Raw genomic sequence first — 21,009 nt, 5'->3', positions numbered from 1 at the left:
ATACAAACACAGACACATTCTCATACACATTTTTTACTGCTGCTTCAAGTTGCGTGTAAATAATTACTGCTTTAGATTGCTTTAAATTGCTAATTGATACTTAATGACAGTGATTTTAGTGACGTGAGTGTATAAATATGTAATTAATCAAGTTTTGAATATCTGAAGAAGTCGCTCAAACATTGAGCGACGAAAAGCGCTTTACGTTTATTTGAATAAATTTGTGTGGTCAAGTCTTCAGTGACACGTTGGACCTTTTTTTTGTGAATTCAATTATTGGTAAAGACGGACTACACCACAGTTATGTGGTACATAAACAAGCTGGGGCAACCCACTCGTACCCTCTCTCCAGACTAGCCATGGCTCTGTGGAACACAGCCCTGAGCTACCAAGTGCACCTACAAGCTCAATTCCTGCCAGGCAAGCTAAATTGACTTGCAGACGACCTAAGCAGAAATCTCATGGACCCACATGAATAGAAACTGGATCCAAAAATATTCAACCTCTTGAGGAAAAAATGAGGGACTCCAGAGATAGACCTGTTTGCCTACCTCAGAACTATCAATTGGAGAAATTCTGCACAAGGACTCCCCACAGTTAAGCTTGGAAAGTGGATGCTTTGTTCTTTACCTGGGAAAGCCTCTCAGTTTATGCCTTTACCCCTCTGCCTCTCCTCTCGAAGGTTCTGCTAAAGATCAAACAGGACAAACCAAGGACAATACTGATTGCACCAGACTGGCCTTGCCAGCACTGGTACGCTCTCTTGAGCAGTATGATACTGCTGGATCCATGGCACCTACCTCAGACACCTTCCCTGCTGTCCAAGCAGGCAGGCCAGATTCTGCACCCTCAGCTTGAAGCCCTGAACCTTGCAGCCTGGCTAATTCCTTGAGCTCTCCAATAGCATCCCTCAGTAAGCAGGTGCTAGATGTCATTCTGGAAGCAAGGAGACCTAGTACTAGAAAATCCTACACTGAAAAGTGGAAAAGATACTGTTCCTGGAGCCAGACTCAGGGGATGGTCGCCCAGCTTATCTCATATCCTTCAGTACTTAACAGAAATGCTCCACAATGACTTATCCTTCTCATCTATCAAAATTCATGCCTCTGCCATTTCAGCACATTATAATACTGAACCACCCCTCTTCTCTCACCCACTGTTAAAGCAATTACTCAAAGGGGATAAAATTTAAGACTCCCCAGGTGAGCACCTACTCCACCCTGGGATCTTAACTTTGTATTGGAAAAGCTCACTCATCCTCCATTTGAACCAGCTGCAACTGCAGAGATGAAATTCCTTTCTTGGAAAACAGCCTTCCTTCTAGCCATCACTTCAGCTAGAAGAGTGTCTGAATTACAGGCCCTCATGGCAGTGGAGCCCTTCATTATCTTCCATGCAGAAAGGGTTTCCCTCAGGACCAACCCTTCCTTTATGCCCAAGGTGGTGTCTAGTGTGACCCTAAATCAATCCATTCATTTGCCTACTTTTTTTCCTGAATCCTCAAAATAAAATAGAAAGAAAACTGCACTCTTTGGACGTGCACAGACAACTTAGATTTTATTTGGACAGGACTAAGCCTCTCAGAACATCTCAACATCTGCTAGTTGGCTTTGCTGCAGGGACAGAGGGGAAGGACATTTCAAAGCAAACCATTTCAAAATGGATAGCCCATTGCATTAATTTCTGCTATAAGCACCATGGAAAACCTACCCCACAGGGGATTAGATCACATTCCACCAGGGCTGCAGCTACTTCTACAGCCTTTCTCAGAGGAGTCCCTACCAGGAACATCCTAGAAGCTGCTACCTGGAGCTCTGTACATACCTTCACCAAGCATTATCACGTGCCTATTTTTTCTAAATCCAGAGCTGGTTTTGCCACTGCAGTTTTGTAGGGCTTAATAGCTGGACCCAATGCTCTCTGACTTCCTCCTCCCTTCCTTAACTTTGGGAATCAGCCCAAATGTAATAACTGCAACAGTGAAACATAGTACAGTTGTGTACACTTACCATAAATGTAGATGTTCGAGTGTTTTCACTGTTGCAGTCCTGGTTGCCCTACCTCCAGGCCCCTGACTTCTCTTGGCTCTACCTTTCCTTCTTGTTTGGTGTATTTGAGCTTTCTGGTGTATTTGCTTTTTGTTGGGGGTTTAACATAACATATAATTGCTTCCCATTATGGGGGCACATGACATTTGGGGCCAGAAAAACTGATGTAATGGCATCGGCTGCATGTTTTATAGCCGTGACAACCTGACGTCATGGAAGAAGAGACCGCATCCGATGCAGGAATCCAAGACTCTGGTATTCAGGCTGGCTGAGGGCTACCTGCAGGCAGATAACCCAAATGTAATGACTGCAACAGTGAATACACTCTAACATCTACATTTCTCTTAAGTGTACACAACTGTACTTTTTTCAAACAATAATTTGGCTGACATCTGTTCAATGGACACAGTTTGGTTGACTATAAACTGATGGTTGACAGGTGTGTGAGATAGGCGGTCCCAAGGTAGGGGAATATATCCTTTTCCCAGGGGATTGTGCAGTTTCAAAGTTAGAATATATAATTAGTAGGGGGTGCAGGGTGGCTTGCCCCCTACAAAATAAAATGCTTTATTTGTTGTTTTTTTTATTTTTTTGTTTTTAATGCACAAATATTCAGTTTGATTCAACATTATGTAAGTTAGCGTAAGTAGTTTTCAACTAATTTAAGTACAGCTATATAGATTATATATATATATATATATATTAGATATATATATATATATATATATATATATATATGTGTATATATATATATATATATATATATATGTATGTATATGTATGTTGGGTTTTAACAAGGGGACGTGGCAGAAAACAGATGGTTATAACTTTGGTCATGGTTTATGAAAGGAAAGCAGGAGACCTTACAGCGAGGAAGTCATTATTTGACACAATATCTTTGTTTGTTGTGCTGTGTAGATTAATAGTAATAGCCTGACATTCCTGGATTTTGGGTCCAGTGTAATGTAATTAAGAGCATTTTGATAATGTTATCTGTAGTGTATGCTGTGCTCTATAAAGTCAGTCTCTTGAGTAGTAGCGTTTGCAGCGCAGTATTATTCTTGCATGAGTGTGAATTGTATCATAGTATGAACTCACTAAATGATCGTACTGGATTTTCCCCCAGCCTTTTTCCTAGGAAAGAAGTTTCCCAGCTTTCCCAACTCCTGCCAACCATTCACATTAGCACCAGTGTACAAGCCATTAGCATCTCAGGAGTATATTGCTCACCACTCTTCACATTTTGTCCTTGAGATCTCCTTTTATATTGGAGCTCCATCTAAACTAGAACTGTCCTCAGTGTGTCCACAGAATCTTAACCCAAATTCCTGTTTAATTCTGTCTTTTAATTCAAAGGGCATGTTGCACGGTCCTGTTTAGGGTTTAAGATGTATAACTGTAATGCTTTGTTCATATGGCACTTGTAAGAATTGTGGTGCCCAATGAGTGGAAAGAGACTGTGTACCATTCATACCTCTCAACTGTACCGAATTCCTTGGTATTTACTGGTTTTGAAGCCAAAATAATGGGGTGCCACAAATTTACAAGTGACCCCTTCAATTCCTGACTTTTTTTTTTTATTTACAATTTTAAGTTATGGCTGATGTCATCACGTATCGCCAAAGTATCCTGGATAGTCATCAATGTGCAGGGATGTGCTTGATGACATCAGCTTCATGAGGTAGTGCCTTACTGCCTCTCAGACTCAGAGTGAGACTGAGGCGGGCGGGAGTCCAGTCCAGGTTAGGTATATGCTTGAAAACATAGTTGCCATCTAAATTGTTTTACATCTAAAAGTATATCCTTGTCTCCTACAAATGGTTCAGTTTGTTCCGATATTAAAAACTTGAATCCTTGGTAGTTCGAGCTGTTTTGACTATGCTTGCTTAGTGTGATTTTAGGATCCTTGTTACGGACTGCCGCCATATGCTGTTTGATGCGGTACGATAATTTCCTAGAGGTTTTACCTATGTAGAACTGTTCACAAGTACAACAAATGCTAGCATAAATAACATGTGAGCTGTTACAGTCAAAGTATCCGTACACATTAGCATTAATGTTACAATGTTAGTGTTTGAAAGTATATTTTGTATTTGTGTACAAGTGTTTGCATGAAACACAGGACCCACATGGAAGTATACCTGCATTTTTTTTTTTTTTTTTGTGGGATGGGGGGTTGGAAGTTTGTACTAGGTTGCTATCGATTTTTTGAAAGCTAGCTGGGGGGTCTTGTTTTGTTTGTGTGTGTGTGTGTTTGTGTGTGTGTGTATAAATATATATATATATATATATATATATATATATATATATATATATATGGTTTGCTATCATTATGTCGACGCAGCATTTAGACGGCTATGAAGTATTCGAACATCAGATGTTCGAATACTTCATATTACGGAAGGTGACATGAGCGAAGGTTTGCATTGCGAATTAACTGTGCATTCGCAATTCTAACTTTCGCTCATGGGAGGGGATCACAGTACAGTGCGGTTAGGGAAATGCATCCCTTTCCTCACTGTAGTGCGATCTCGGAGTTGGAATATTAAGTTAGGGGGGGTGTGGGGGGCACAGCCCCCCACAGGGGGGGGTGCAGCCCCCCTGCATAACTGTGTGTTTCGGTTAGGTAGGTAGGTGATTATGGGAAGGGTGGGCGTGCTGTGTATCGCCGTAAATGTCGCAAGCGACATTTTCGACAATACACCCTTGTTTTCGAGTTTACTATTATTCAAAAATGTTCATTTTCGATGCATAAATTCGAAAATAAAGACATTATTTATTTTTACTTTCAAATTTATGATAGTAAACCTATATATATATATATATATATATATATATATATATATATATATATATGGGTCTAGAACTATTCACTGAAAGCACATTTCACTGAAACACATTTGACTGTGCACAATTCACTGAAAGCTCAATTCACTGAAAACACAGTTCACTGAAAGTTATATATGGCCTTTTCCCCACTGTTGTGTGACCTTGGAGTTAGTGTATATATAGTAAGGGGGTGTGGGGGGGGGCGTAGCCCCCCATCTATTTTAAATATTTTGAACTATATACATGGATACTTGCAATTCCAATAAATTACTCTTTCTGAACTTAATATAGATCCAAAATATGTGAGGGGTATGCCCCCCACATCCCCCCGATATGAGGGGCTGTGCCCCCCAAACCCCCCTTACTATATATACTAACTCCACTGTCGCACAACGGTGGGGAAAAGGCCATATATAACTTTCAGTGAAATGTGTTTCAGTGAATTAAGTTATCAATTAATTGAGCTTTCAGTGATTTGTGCACAGTCATTTGACTTTCACTGAAGTGTGCTTTCAGTGAATAGTTCTAGACCCATATATATATATGTATATATATATAGATTATATATATATATATATATATATATATATATATATATATATATATATATATATATAGGTCCCCTACAGGTGATCGAACTTTTAAAAGTTTGAACATTCTGAACAGAGATTTTTATACATCACAGAACGAGAAGATTTCCCTTTTCCTCACTGTAGTGCAATCTCAGAGTTGGTATATTTAAATTGCAGGGGTGTGGGGGGGTGCAGGGGGGCTTGCACCCCTGCTAAAAACATTCAGGACAATTTTTTTTTTGTTTTTCCCCTCGCTTTTTTTATCGGGTGTTCGAACCTTGAGTTCAATCATATGGTCTCTGCCATATGAAAGTCGAACTTTTAACAGTTTGATCATCTGTAGTCGACCCATATGTGTGTGTGTATGTATGTATATATATATATATATATATATATATATATGTATATATTTAAAATGTATATGTATTATTTTAATAGATTTATAGTGTAGTTTATACTAGGCTAATGACCATTAGGGTCTTTATAAGCCTAGATGGGCACCCAGCCCAGTTTTGTCCCCAATTGCCTTGAATGCCAGTATGGTGGGGTAAATTAGTAAGGAGGTAGCTAAAGTTTGTGTGTAGGTTGTTCTAGATGGGGTATCGGGGATGTTATACACAAGAACACACCACTGATATGACTGAGATGTATACTGTTTGTCGTGGAAAAAGTATATTTCTGGGAAACAAGTATCAAAACCAGTGCATTCAGATGACTGCAAAAGTTTGCTGGTGGTACTGAGCAATAAAAGACTATTTCTGTGTAATCAGACTGAACATTACAACATTTTCTTCAGAATATTACTATATCATGACCTTTGCTTATAAAATGTCCTTGCACATGCTGTAATGACTCATTATAAGAAGACAGCATTGTATATATAGTTTGCTGCAAGTGAGAGTAAATTTGGGGGAAGGGGGGGTGTTACAAATCCAATAATAAAAAGCAGTGTACTGGTTCCTCAGTAAAGAAGCATTTTGTCATTATTCCATGTAAAGTACTGATAAGTTCACTGTAATGCTTAAAGTGAAAACAATATGTAATGTTAAACTGTGCACTTGAGGCTCAAGAACTATAGCCTCTGGGACCTGTCTTTGAAAAGTTATATTCTATCTTAGTGTGAGATTTCATTATGGAAAGTTAAGGTAACACTGACATTGTGTTCAGTTGTGAAATGCACTTAAACTGCAGTTGTAATCTTAGAATGTCTTGGTGCAGCACACTGCTATGTTTCACACTATTGCTTTAGCCCCTTGAAAACATGGCATTGTAGTGTGCTGCAACAAAAAATATTTTCCTGATGAAATAGAGTTGGTCTACTTCATATGTATTCAGAACTCACTCAAGAAATATATTAGGCCATTATTTTACCTACTGCACTAGCAGACGTTCCCCATAATGATTTCATAATGAAAAATGAGTACAATGCAAAATGTCAGACTGGCAGTAAAAGTACATGAGCTCAAGCCAAATGCTTTATCCCTGTCTGCCTTTGAAGTTATTAGAAAATGTCCAGGTAACAACATGATATTTGGCTACAAAACACACTTAAGACTGCAGCTCTTAACCACAGAGCTTCCAGTGCAGCATGCCTATGAATTTGACTTCATATATTTACCTTCTATAGAGAATGCGATGCGATGTTTGCTCTGAGAGTGTTGATGGAGAAGTACAGAGAAGGTCAGAAGGAGTTGCATTGTGTCTTTCTGGATTTAGAGAAAGCATATGACAGGGTGCCTAGAGAGGAGTTGTGGTATTGTATGAGGAAGTCGGGAGTGTCAGAGAAGTATGAAAGAGTGGTACAGGATATGTACGAGGGTAGTGTGACAGCTGTGAGGTCTGCGGTGGGAGTGACGGGTGCGTTTAAGGTGGAGGTGGGATTACATCAAGGATCAGCTCTGAGCCCTTTCTTATTTATAATGGTGATGGACAGGTTGACAGACGAGATCAGACAGGAGGCCCCATGGACTATGATGTTTGCAGATGACATTGTGATATGTAGTGAGAGTAGGGAACAGGTGGAGACGACCCTGGAGAGGTGGAGATGTGCTCTAGAGAGAAGAGGAATGAAGGTCAGCAGGACGAAGACAGAATATATGTGTGTGAATGAGAGGGAGGATAGAGGAATGGTGAGGATGCAGGGAGTAGAGGTGGCGAAGGTGAATGAGTTTAAGTACTTGGGATCAACAGTTCAGAGTAATGGTGAGTGTGAAAGAGAGGAGGAGAAGAAAAGAGTACAGGCAGGATGGAGTGGGTGGAGAAGAGTGTCTGGAGTGATTTGTGACAGACTTGTACAAGTAAGAGTGAAAGGGTAAGTGTACAAAGAGGGTAGTGAGACCAGCTATGTTATACAGGTTGGTGACAGTGGCATTGACAAAAAGACAGGAGTCAGAGCTTGACGTGGCAGAGTTGAAGATGTTAAGATTTGCACTGGGTGTGACAAGGATGGACAGGATTAGGAATAAGTATATTAGCGGGTCAGCCCAGGTTGGAAGGTTTGGAGACAAAGCCAGAGAGTCAAGATTATGTTGGTTTGGACATGTGCTGAGGAGGGATGCAGAGTATATTGGGAAAAAGATGCTAAGGATGAAGCTGCCAGGTAACAGGAAAAGAGGAAGTCCTAAGATAAGGTTTTTGGATGTGGTGAGAGAGGACATGCAGGTGGCTGGTGTGACAGAGCAAGATGCAGAGGACAGGAAGAAATGGAAACGGTTGATCTGCTGTTGCGACCCCTAACGGGAGCAGCCAAAAGAAGAAGAGAATGGCATTGTAGCCACAGCATGTTATAACTAAACCATTCATTTTTTTCTGGAAAATGTATGATGATTTCATTTCTGATATACTGCAAAACTTAGTACACATATATTCTGGCATTAGTTTTACTCAGCCTTTTCTACAGAGCTCAGTTAGTCCTCAGGTAGAAGTAAAACATAGTACCAGACTGTGACAACAAAATCCCTGTGAAACATTGGCTTTATGTAAGAAGCTGTAAGTCAGATCCATGAAAACAATTCACAGTAATAAATGCTAGGGCATGTAAAAAGGTACTTCGGTAAAAAACATGCACATGCAGTCATAGTGGACTGTGCCACATTTGAGAGGGTGCACTATCTGTGACTGTGAAGAAATCACATACATGTAATATTCACATACCTCTTTGACAGCTCTGTATCCTCCCAAAAAGCCATGTCAGTAATCATTCAGAACAGATCCTGAAACTGCTGGTTGCTTTCAAATACCATCTCCCCTGAACCTTTTGTGCAGAGATCAGATGCTGTCCAGGTACACACCAAGCACAGTGCTAGACTGTGGGTACGAAAGCCCCTGAAATCCTGACTTTGTTAGCTGTAAATAAAAGGTCAAATGTCAGATCTCTAAAGACTGTTTACATTAAAAAAATTCAGTGACTCGTGGTAAGGTGTTCTGGCATAAACACAAACATACTGCCCCAGAGGATTTTGCACCTTCAGAGAGGTTGAATTACCTTTGACTTTGAAGGAAATGCAAAAATGTAGTGGTCATATTGCTCTTTGATAGATACTAACCCCCTCAAAAAAATATTAATAGTCAGTTAGAAGTCATCTTGTTGCTTTCATACGTTACGTCCCACAAAAATGATGCCCTCATTCTGTATATTTCTAATCTCTCTGGGAAGAAAGTAACATAACAGCTACTGTACGATATTTCAACTTGCTGGTTTTATTACACACACACACACACACACACACACACACACAGTCCATGACTAGCTATATTTTTGATTATGCAATGACTGCCTAGGCATCCATCTTCTGTGTACTCCTCTGGCATCTGATTGTGTGGAAAAAGAATAATACTTTTTCAATACCTCACTCTGGAAGGTGTATACATGCTCCTTTTGATAGTTACTTGTAGGGATTTGGCTTAAGTTCTTTATGTACTTTGTCTTTTTAACTTGCTCCCCCTATCTCTTATAAGATTCTGTCAAAAGCCTGTTCTGAACATTGTGAGGGGTTATATGCCCTACACACCCCTCTAACTATTCTTTCTGATGACACCATTTGAGGGGAAGGGGAGTCAAGTTAGGCTAGTCCACAGATAGTATACCTGCACTACAAGTAACTATGGCCCACACACACTCTCCCCAAAATTAGCCATGTCAAGAACTGTTTAGCATAACTCATGAAATTGCCGTTTCCTTTCAAATAAATTATATAAGTGCGTGATGCTGTGGAGAGTGTATATTTTTGCCATAGCTCCCATATCTATTTGGATTCTTACAGAAAAACGTAAAAAAAAGAATTGCCACAAAAGTATGTCACATTAGAGCTTTGTGGCACTGTGCTTATGTTTTCTATAACGCCAAAACAAGATACAGCAATGATCATTCTGCTCATCATAACTGCTCTTTGTTTTCATGTTGCGACTGAACCCCATAGGTAACCACTTCTAGTGATCATCTTTAATCACCAAAAGTGATAAAATAGCCACAGCAATGTATATCAAATTGTTGTTGCAGCATTAATCACTTTCCTTTGCCCTTAACACACAGCTCATACACACACAAAAAAAAATGAACCTTAGTCATAGGTCTCAACCTCTTAGCATAGCTACCAAGAACAAAGCCAAAAGATTCTGAGGGGGGGTGAAGGCCCATAATTTCTGACAAGTCGGCTTCAGCCTCAAGGTACCCAGTTATGAAACCTGCCTCAACCTATGCCCCACATATGGAGCATTTCCTATGAGACAGCAATATGACAAACTGAAATAGATAAAAATAGAGGTTTATTTTCTAACCTGTTATGTGACAACAATAATAAGACAAGCTGCAAGTTAATTGTTTTTACAAAACTAAGATTGAATAAAATTTGTGAGCAAAATCTTCTTCCTCCATACCTCTTAACTTTGTTCAAAAAGTCTGGGCAAAGCCAAAAATTATGGTAAGCAAAGGCCCACAATCAGGGACAATTTTTAAATAGTATTCTAATTTGCTTAATAAGTTGATAGCGCATGCTGATGCCAGCATGCATTTTTGAACAATAAAAAGTATGATAGTCTGACTGTAATCCTCAATGATTTACCAGAAAATTTAATTTGTCGAGGGACTAGGCAAAAAATTGAGACATCAACCAGAGGAGTAGCCAGAAATTTTCAAATTGAACATATTGAAGCCATATTCAGTCTAGTGTATACTGCAGTGCTGTGATTTAAGTCCTTCATTCTGTGTTATTGATAGCTGAACCCCCATGATCTCCTGTACCTCCAGAGCACAAATGTTTCCACGAACACTCAAACTAAAGACTTGAATTTCCATCAACAAACAAGTAAGACCTGCAGGAGGAACACATTTATTACTCAGCACTTCCCCATCTCAGAGTGATGCCATTGCTTTTTTTTTTAAGGCTAACCGTGAAGATTAGATGGACACCCTTAAATTCTTCTGCACCCTGATTTGTTTACCCCTCCCAGCGACAGGAAGTACCCTATAAGAGTGGCTGTTGACAAGGGCTATCTGTGCCTTCTGTGACTCCATGAATCTACAGATATGTGCAGTGACCAGCAGTTTTATTTTGTTTTTGTCAACATAGTTGCTGTGCAGTGTAAGCGCACAAAATTGGCTGCCTTTAGCAGTCAATAGCAGTGCTGAGTTAGCAGTCTATAATCACCTATTAATATGGTAGAGATTGCAGCATGAGCGAGTCCTGAAATAGAATCTGATTGGCAGAAAAAAACGGACTTACACATACCAGGTATGAGATGGCCATTTTTTGGAATGTTCCCTTTTTCTCTGCGGTATGGTGATCTTGGAGTTGGTATACATTAGTTTAGGGAGTGGGGGGGTACAGGGGGACTTGCACACTACCAAAAATATGTTTAAAGGAGAAGAGTTACGTTTAAGAGTCATTCTTATCCTTCTGCATTTTCAGTCTTTTTTTTCAGTGTGTTGGCTTTCGATGTTACAAGAGCCAACATTTCAGTAGGGATCCTGGCCTAGAACTGTGCAGTCAAAGCACCTACAATTATTGCCCTTAACCGATTACACTGCTTCCCCGGCAGTATCTTATCGACTAATCATTTGATTAGAGAGTGATTGGAATTGTAGAGTAGTTTTATCAAATGCATTTTTTTTTTTTAATTTTGGCAGGAAGCCAGATAAAACAGTGGGCAGTGATAACAGTAAACACTGCCCACAATAAACTATACATGCCTTTTTTTCTCTCTCTCTTAGCACAATTGACATGGGGGAGGGGGAGTCCTGTATACCTCTCAACTTGTTTCCTGAAGAATTCTGGACATAGCCAAACATGAAGAGAAAAAATCCGGGACAATTTATAACCATTACACTAGTTCACTTAAAGTTAATAGAACAACAGTTTTTGCAGCACTATGCATTTTCTGATAGATAAAAAAGTATGAAGCTGTAGCATCTCCTTCAACTCTCACCATGCTTGCACCTTCTATTTTCTTAGCAGTTCTCCTCTCCCTAGGCTACCATCTAACTTCCTACCACTCCACTATCACTAACCACAATCACCTAAACTCCCCCACGCTAACCTATTCAAACACTCACCACCATAATTGCATATACATCTCACCTACCATTTTCAACCACACCAAGCTCACCTACAAATAAACTAATTGTAAAGAACTACCCAGTTTACTCATACACCATATGATCACCAATTACCTACACGCACTGAGCACTGCTACTAACCAGCTTGCACTCAGTGGCTACATCCACCCTAACCCAGGCCCCTCCACTACTATACCTACTGCTACAAACCTACATGGACCTATTAGCCCTTGCAAACAAAAACCCTCTGACCTCTTATCAGTATAAACATCCGCAGCATCATGAATAAAACTGAAGAGCCACGTGCCTCTATATCCTTCTATAACCTTGACTTTGTGATCCTAACCAAGACCTAGCTGAAGCCTCACATCAAAGATACCACCATAGCCCCTCCAGGCTACAACATCCTTAGATGTGATCGAATAGCTAAAAGAGGCGGGGGCATTGCCCTACTTTACAGGCACAACCTTACTCTCCAACAAATACGTAAAGATATCCCCACTTTCGGCTGTGCAGAAACTCTGTTTGCAAACACAAAATTAAACCAGCAGAAACAACTCAGCATTATAGGTGTCTACTTACCATCAGGTGACAATATTGCCACTCTAGAGTCCATTTTACATTGGACTTCCACTGGCCTTCCTCAGGAGACACTTATCCTAGGGGACTTCAACATTGATTGGGCTTCTATCACGACATCCTTCTGAAGTACCACTTAAAACTATTTAACTTCACACAGCTTATCCAAACCCACACCTGTATAGACAAATCCAATAAAAAGGAGTCCATATTACACTGGATCCTAACCAACAAGCCTTCATCTGCCACTATATCTGGGATGTTACCTGACTCCCTCAGTGATCACCTACCCACATTCGTACTAAGACAGCACACAAAACCCATAAAACCCCCCATCCTACTTTCTATCTGTAGTTCCAAAAATTTCCACCAGACCAATTCATCAACACCTTAAAAAAATAAATTGGTCACCTCTTAAAACTCTACCATTAGAGGAAGCTGTGGAGTACTTCAATACTACCTTCTTTAGGTATCCTTAATCTTATGGCACCACAACCTATAATTCCTACTAAAACCAACTCAGCCCCCTGGATCTCAAAGGACACGAGATTCCTACTCAAACAAGACATAGCTTGGGCAACATGGAGTACCAACAAAACAAGTACAAATCAACAGTACTTCCTAGAGCTCAGAAACGAAGCAAAAAAACAAATATGTAATGACAAAAAAGTTGTTATATCCAGCTACAAAAAACTCACAACAATCCACAAAAATTCTGGTCTGCAATCAACCACTTTCTGCAACCAGGCAAAATCACCTCCCCGAACCCTAACATTGAGGGTGATAACAGTGATATTGCCACCCAGTTTAATGACCATTTCACCTTCTCCATCCAATGGTTATTCAACAATTTACCCACTACTACTACAAATACCTCCAAAATACAAAACTGTCACCGTAAGACCAACACCCAATTCTCTCTCAAACCAGATCCAACTGAACTAATTTGTAAACACCTTGCCAAATTGAAACCCACCACACTCGCTGCTGATAAACTCCCCACTGATTACCTCAGGATTGCTGCCTCTGCCATCGCCTACCCTATTTCCATACTCATCAATAGAACCATAGCTGAATACACTGTTCCCTCTCTCTGGAAAATTTCTTACATCATCCCCAACACAAAGATGGATCCTCAACAGAACTTACCATCTCCCCTATCAAAAATCCTAGAAAAATGTGTGCACTCCCAACTACTGAGTCATCTTAAATATAACCTGCTAGCAAATTCCCAACATTGATTTCGGCCAAACCATAGTACCACCTCTGCCCTTGTATCTTTTACTGACCATGTCAACGAACAAAGAAATCTCAGTAACTTAGTATCTGTTGTCTTCCTAGACCTGTTAAAGCTATTTGACACGGTGTCCCACTGCAAATTACTATAGACTCTGAGCTCAATCTGGATAACTCCTCTCCACTGTGGTTTAAAAATTATCTGTCCCTTCGGCAACAAGCTGTTAAATGGCATAACTCTCTCGCCCCTCTCCTCCCAGTGGGACAAGGTGTTCTGCAAAGATCCATTCTTGGTCCCTTACTTATTTTCCATCTTTACCAATAACCTCCCCTTGGCTACCCAACAAACTATTATAGTACAGTAGGCTGATGACGCCACCCTTATTTGCTCAGCCCCCTCTCTACAATTACTCTAAGATAGAACCCAGGAAGGCTTCAGTACTATAGAAAAATGAATAAATTCCTCCCAACTCATAATAAACCCATCTAAGACCCAACTCATGATCTTCCACCCGTCCAAAACTTTAACCCCTACCTCGCCTTTCTCAATAACATCATCCAACAATACCCTTATCACACCAGTAACTCAAGCCAAGCTACTAGGTGTAACTTGACCAAAACCTAAAATTCGACAAACCTATAGCACTAACAATTGCCAAAGTTCATAAAAAACTAGGTTAATTCTACCGCTGCAAGAGCTTCCTCACACAGGAATTCTGAATCTCTATCTCTCATACCCATGTACTCTCCACCTTACTATACGCTTCCCCAGTTCTAACTAACCTGTACAAATCTGACCTTCTGAAACTATCTACCTGCTACAATAAAATCTCAAAATTTGCAAATAATGCTAAGTTTCGTTCTCATCACTCCCTCTCCCTAAGACAAATAAGATGGTTAGAACAACCTAACCTACTAAAATACAATCAACTTCTCCTGACCCATCAATTGCTATACCAACCAAATAAAATACCTCCCCTGTCTGGTCTGCTCACCTTCCATAATACTGCGTGTCAACTAAGATCTTCCAGTGTCACCCTACTGACTGTTACCAATTGCTTACATAGCTCAGGCCAATCTCTTTATTCATTTGCAGTTGCTAAGGCCTGGAACTCTCTACCCCCTGACATTAGATGTCTATATAGTAAACATACTTTCAAATCCCTACTAAAAGATCTCCTATTCAAAACTTGGATATGTTCATGTACAGAACCAGACCAATTTCACTTGTTCCTGACTTTCAACATCTCTAGATCACAGATGTACTGTGTAGTTTCACTTAGTGCATAGTACTGTGAACCAGTTGTTTAGACCACCTTTATAGTTATGATTTCTAGTTTGACCCTGTTTGTCTATGGAAACTTCTTTTTGAATTTATGTTCAAGCAGTTCTATATTTGCTGTATAATATCTTGTTTAATTCTGATTTTTACTCCTTTTATATGTTCTATGCTCTTTGTACAAAATAGCTATGTTTATATAATATTTTATTATTTTTTATAATTTTTTTACTATGTATTTGGAGCTTTTCTTCCTGGGCCTCCGCTAAAAATGGTCATCTCGTGTCCAGTCGGACTAACCCAGTAAACAAGTGGAAAATAAAGTCTAGCATTACTGATTCGTCTGCATAGCTCTCAACCGTCTTATCTCCAAAATGTGGAACATCATGTCTCATAATGTGGAACAAATAGGCAAAATGTGGAGCACTTACTAACAGCTCATTATTAGCGTCAACTAATAAGCTCACAGGATGGGTTACATATGTTATTTTATGCTTATAAAACATTAATATGATTCAGTGATATTTAACATGGGTATTTGTTAAACATGTCTTAACACTGAATATGTGGTAGAGCCTTACAATGAGGACCTGCGAGGAGCAACTCAAAATTAGGAACATTCCTCATAATGCATTACACTTGAGAGGTATCTTTTTCTGTAATACTCAGGGATTTAACAGAAAATCAGGGACTAGGCAAAAAAAAAAAGTGAGGCAAAAATCAAGAGACGTGCAAAATCAGAATCTGTCTTGCAGATGTCCACTTACATTGACATCTCTCAACTTCTTTGCTCAAGAACTGTTGATATAGCAAAAAGCAATGAGAGGACAAAATCAGAGATTTTAAATATTAATCCTAATTTACTTAAAGTTAGTAGAACAACAGGCCTTGCATGAATACGCAGTTCCTGAACAGTAAGGAATAATGAAGCTGTGATGTCTGACATCACTGAATTGCCTAATATGCTCCATGATTTACAGGAAAGTCAAAAATGTTATGAGAGGCAAGAGGGAGAAATGAGGAAAAGTCAGGGACATTCTGAAGGATGATACAAACACACACGCTTACTCTCACTCAATTGTATACACACACACACACACACACAGTCAGGATTTGCCTGCTATGCACCAGACATTAGCATGCCATTACTGAAGAATAAGAAGTAAGAAATTTTAACAAGTGGAAGTACTGACTGCACTTCTCAGTGACGTATCAGAAAATCAAAAAAATAATTACAGGAGAGAAATATGAGACAAATCAGGGTTGTCCTGCAAAGTCATTCAAGAGGTACATCTTAATAAAGATTTTTTTCTTTGCAACCAGTCATGGTGCCAACTCTGCATCTTAGCCAGCCTGTAAGATGCAGATGGGGGCAATGATGCAAGCAAGTTTCTTTTGTTTCAGATCACATCTTAAACCTCTAATTGAATTACTGTACCAAAAATTAACGGTCGAAATACTGCACTGGGTGAGGTGGTGCAGAGCCCAACCCTCACATTTTGAGGTGTATATTTTACTAATTGTAATGGCATAATGGCCTCCAAGGGTTCACTACCTCTGAGTAAAAGGGATAAATTCTCAGAAGAGTTCCACTAATGAACCGGGTCTCATCTACATAGGTCGAAGGGGCTTCCGTGTACTTATGTAACTTTCTTTAGTCATCTCATATCGTTTTAGGAAGCTGATGCTTGCAGGAGACCATTGCATAGTTTTTAAGCATTACAGCAGCTTGTGATGTCATTATTTGTGAAGGACAATCACACTGGCCATAGTTGTTAAAAGGAGGCAGGTTGTTAGAGAAATCAGCTGTGTTCTTGAGGACTTTATAGTGCCCTTGTGAGGGGCAAAATTTCACATGCTGTTTCAGATGAATGTAGGCAGTCTGAAGGAGTACATCATTTCCATACAGTAGTTTTTCTCTTGGGCTAATGCCCCACACACACACACACACACACATATTCTTGAAGCAAACTTTGCCAAATTTAATCCTGTATTGCTGTGCCTGGGGGGATGTTTCCTCTCATGCAGTGCCAAGTTCATAATTGCACTCAGTGAGCTATTCATTAGTTGAACTTAGTATAACTCTCAATGTAGTCTTAGTCTTCTGATTGGCTTGCTTACATGGATGACCCCTTTTAGATCTGCTATTTATCAAATTACCCCTAGTGCAGGTTACTGCATGTAGACTAAAGTGTTGCTAGTGTGCCATTAGTAAACATTTTATCTTCATAACCTTGAGATGAATGTGAGCTAAATTTGCGTATTTCATGAATGTTCTATTTTCTTTTCATTTCTGTAACATTTTTTTATGCATTAAATTTATAGATAGCCATTCAGATCCAGAGGCTATGCCGCCAACTTCAGCAACTACAGTACTGGATCTCACCCTCCAAGAGAATAGTAAAGTTAAAGAGATTCAGCAGTCTGATCAGCAGCAACAGTTTAAAGAGCAAAAACACTACTCCAGCAAGGAAGAAGTGGAAGGAATAGAGGAAAAGTCTGCGGAGTCCGAGGAGGGAGAACTTGATGAAGATGCTGAAAGCAACAAAAGCCTAGACCTCAACTTTGCAAGCAAATTAATGGATTTTAAATTAGCAGAGGGCAGTCATGGTAGAGGAGAAACACCAGAGAAGAAGACAAAGAACACTTGCTCTGTTTGCGGGAAATGTTTCAAGTTCGCTGCAACTCTAAGCCGTCATAAAAAAGTTCATGTTGCTGAAAATGAGGAGGACAGAAGCAATAAAACTGTTAATGGGCTTGTTCATGAGACATCAGACATGCTACAAGACTTGCCTGTCTCCTCTGTGGGTAGTGATGCAGCTTTAGGCCTGAAGGAACAGATACCTCGGTCTAATTCTGTAGATTCTCATGAAGAAAAGCTTGAAAATGAACAAATCGAGAGCAATTCAGAAGGTGAGACACTGGACAGAGCTAATTCTGAACGAAGTGATGATGATAAAGAGCCAAAGACAAACCCGTCTGCTAATACTAGCAAGGCAGACAAGAGAAAAAAACTGTGTGTGGTGTGCAATAAACGCTTCTGGTCACTACAGGATCTAACTCGACACATGCGGTCTCACACAGGTGAGCACGTCTAAACTGATGTGAAATGGGTGTAATAAGCAAAGGCAAGTGTCTATACCATAATTAAAATTCTGTACAATTGTTACGCAAGTTTGCTTGTATTTCTAGATTCATTATCTTGGGAGATAGTTAACATTCCAAATGTAGACCTTATGTTTGTAAATGTACATTTTTTATGGATCACTGCTGCAGTATCATTCATTATCCTTCAGGATTGACTACAGGCAAATGTCTGTCCATCTGACTTGACTGCCAAGGTCAAGCCATTAGTCATGTAGTGGGGCCACATGCTAAGAATGCCAGCAGTATGCTTGGTAGAAAAGAGAGACCAGCTTACTCATTCTTCCTCTGTTTTTTGCACCAGGAATGATTGATAGTCTGTGGACAATGAACTGACATTTGTACTAGCTTTCAATGGATGTTTAAAATACTGAAGGAGTATGAAAGACCATGTGAAAAGTCAGTCATTTCATCCCCATTTCTGGACTGCAGTAAGAAATGCCCATGCAACAGTTACCCTGTTACAGAAAATGAAGGGCAAAAAAAATTGAAAGAGGAGGATCTTTGAAAGGAGGACATGCAAGGGAGACTGAGGAGAGAACAGGCCACAAGGGAAGAAGTACCCCCACCCACCCACCCATCCAAAAAGTCTGCTTCCAGTACTGACTGTACCATCATTCCAACCCCTCCCCCACTACACCTCCCTGAAGGGAGATGCCTCACTTCAGAGAAGTTAGCATGATCGCATCTGTTATTGTAAGAGGTTATTTCATCTGGCTACCAAGACAGAATTGAGACCCTTTTACTAAGTTTTCCACTACCCATAGTCAGGGTATCTTAGCCCTATCCTTGAATCATCTCATGGAGAGCAGAGTCGTATACTGGGTCCCTTTAGCAGAGCAAGAATTAGGATTTTATTTGAGCAGTTTCCTAATAATCAAAGGGACATTCCTTGGGAGATGCTTCTAAATCTCTCTCAAATAAATTGAGAGTAAGAAACATTCAAGATGTTAACATTGCCAAACCTTTTGCTGCTCCTACAGGATACCTTCATAGTTACCCTGGACCAGATGAATGCCTACCATCACATCCAGTATTTATAAGGAGTTCAGGTGGTTTCTTGTATTTGTAAAAGGGACATAAAAGTTTAATTTTATCCCTTTACCATTTGAGCTTTCCAAAGCATCTTGAGTGTTTACCAGGTGCTTACCTTTGTCAGGATGAGGGGAAATCCAGATTTTTTAATGTGGATTAATGCATGCTACAGGGTAAATTCCTGGCAGAGTCCATAGATCTCTTACTAAAGTCATTGCTTGTGGAGCTCCTTAAAGTTGTAAGAAGGTAGCCAGTTTGGCCCCTGCCCTTTTCAGCATCTTTTTGGGGTCAGTACTAGATGTTCATATCTGGCAGAGTGTTTATCTCAAAGGAGAAAATACAAGTCCTTTGTCTCATTTTCACCAAGATAGTGCAGAAGACTCATGACAGCAAGATCCTCCCTGAAGACATTGAGTTATGCATCTGCTTCCATACTTATGGGTACCCCTGGCAAGGCTATGCATTTGGAAGATTCAGTAGTACCCAAGAAATCTTTTGGAGCAGTAGCATTGCTGTATGGAGAAATTTATACTTGTATATTATCTCTAAGGAATTTAGATACTGGGAATCAGACTGACATAGGCTCGTACAGGGCCTCTGAAACCCAGAGTCACATGGAAAAGCAGAACAAGATTCAGCACATAAATCTCAGAAATGCCACGAATAGTCAGTGTCATACGGGTTTTCATATGAGACCAGAAATCAGAGCCCCAGAGTGTCTTTAAAACAAAACCACTGTAAACAACGAGGGTGTGCAGACTAGTTCTGCTAGTTTTGAATGTATCCTCAGTGCAAAGTTTCCAGTTACAGCCTGTTTTTAACTTTTCTGTTCAGAATTGTTTCGTAGAAAAATTGAGCAGATTAATAGAAGCTGGTCACATAGATGCTGTGGAAACTAATGCAGAGATGAGGAGTCTTGAACAAGGGACGTCTTGCCTTCTGTCACAGTTTTGCTTTCAGTACCAGTTCTGGAAAGCATGGAAAGTAAATGTATTTTCCGTCCACTGTGGTGGCAAAGCTGGCATCAAAAGTAAAGCATGAAAAAGACAAGGGCTCACATATTTTTTTTAAACAAGAAACATCTTTATTAAATTATAACTTATGATATAGGCAGTCATTCATTTATATAAATAAAAACAAACCATATTGGAATATTTTTAGTTGCAAACATTGTACATCATAATCAGTCAATATCTGTCAAATATTACATAGCTCATTAAAATCCTGCTTTCTTTTAAACCTCATTCTTCCTCTAAAATGTTATTCTGCGTGTATTGTTCCCACAGTTCCCACTTTTTTCTATGTAATTTGCTCCTACCCTTTTCCAAAGATCCTATATCCACTTGTTTTATCTCTGTTACTATATTCGCTACTACTAGTGCAGTTGGTTTAGACTTTGATTTCCATTTTCTAGTAATTTCTTCTTTGGCAGCCACCCTAATTAGACTTAACAAAGCCTTACTATGTCTAGGCAATTCTGATTCTTCCACCATCAACCGTGGTATATTCTTACATTCTGCTTCCCTCTGGATCATTATTATTTTGTTAATACTGTCAGATCTTTGCCTCCCCTCCGCAAAACCACACTGTTTCATATTTATCAATTTTGGCATCGCCTTTGCCATTCTTTTAGCCATTCTAGACACAAATACATTATAATCATGGTTTAGAATTGAAATGAGCATATATGAAGCTGGATATGATGAGTGTTTACCATCTCTAGGTGTTGCAATC

General features: G+C 39.7%; 1 protein-coding gene across 1 annotated transcript in view; it reads left to right on the top strand.

Annotated features, from left to right (window-relative positions):
• The window catches only part of RREB1 (ras responsive element binding protein 1), a gene marked incomplete in the record, with an annotated part of 464,399 nt that overhangs the window by 353,226 nt on the left and 90,164 nt on the right, over window positions 1-21,009 (top strand). Inside the window, 1 exon segment of the mRNA XM_044064859.1 lies at window positions 17,422-18,180. Coding sequence (XP_043920794.1) covers window positions 17,422-18,180 — 759 coding nt within the window.

This window comes from Protopterus annectens, chromosome 3.part0, assembly GCF_019279795.1.
Source record: "Protopterus annectens isolate FY-2018-M chromosome 3.part0, PAN1.0, whole genome shotgun sequence".
NCBI classification, from domain to species: Eukaryota; Metazoa; Chordata; order Ceratodontiformes; family Protopteridae; genus Protopterus; species Protopterus annectens.
The sequence above is the reverse complement of the archived record's forward strand: the minus strand, read 5'-3'. Positions and strand labels throughout refer to the sequence as shown.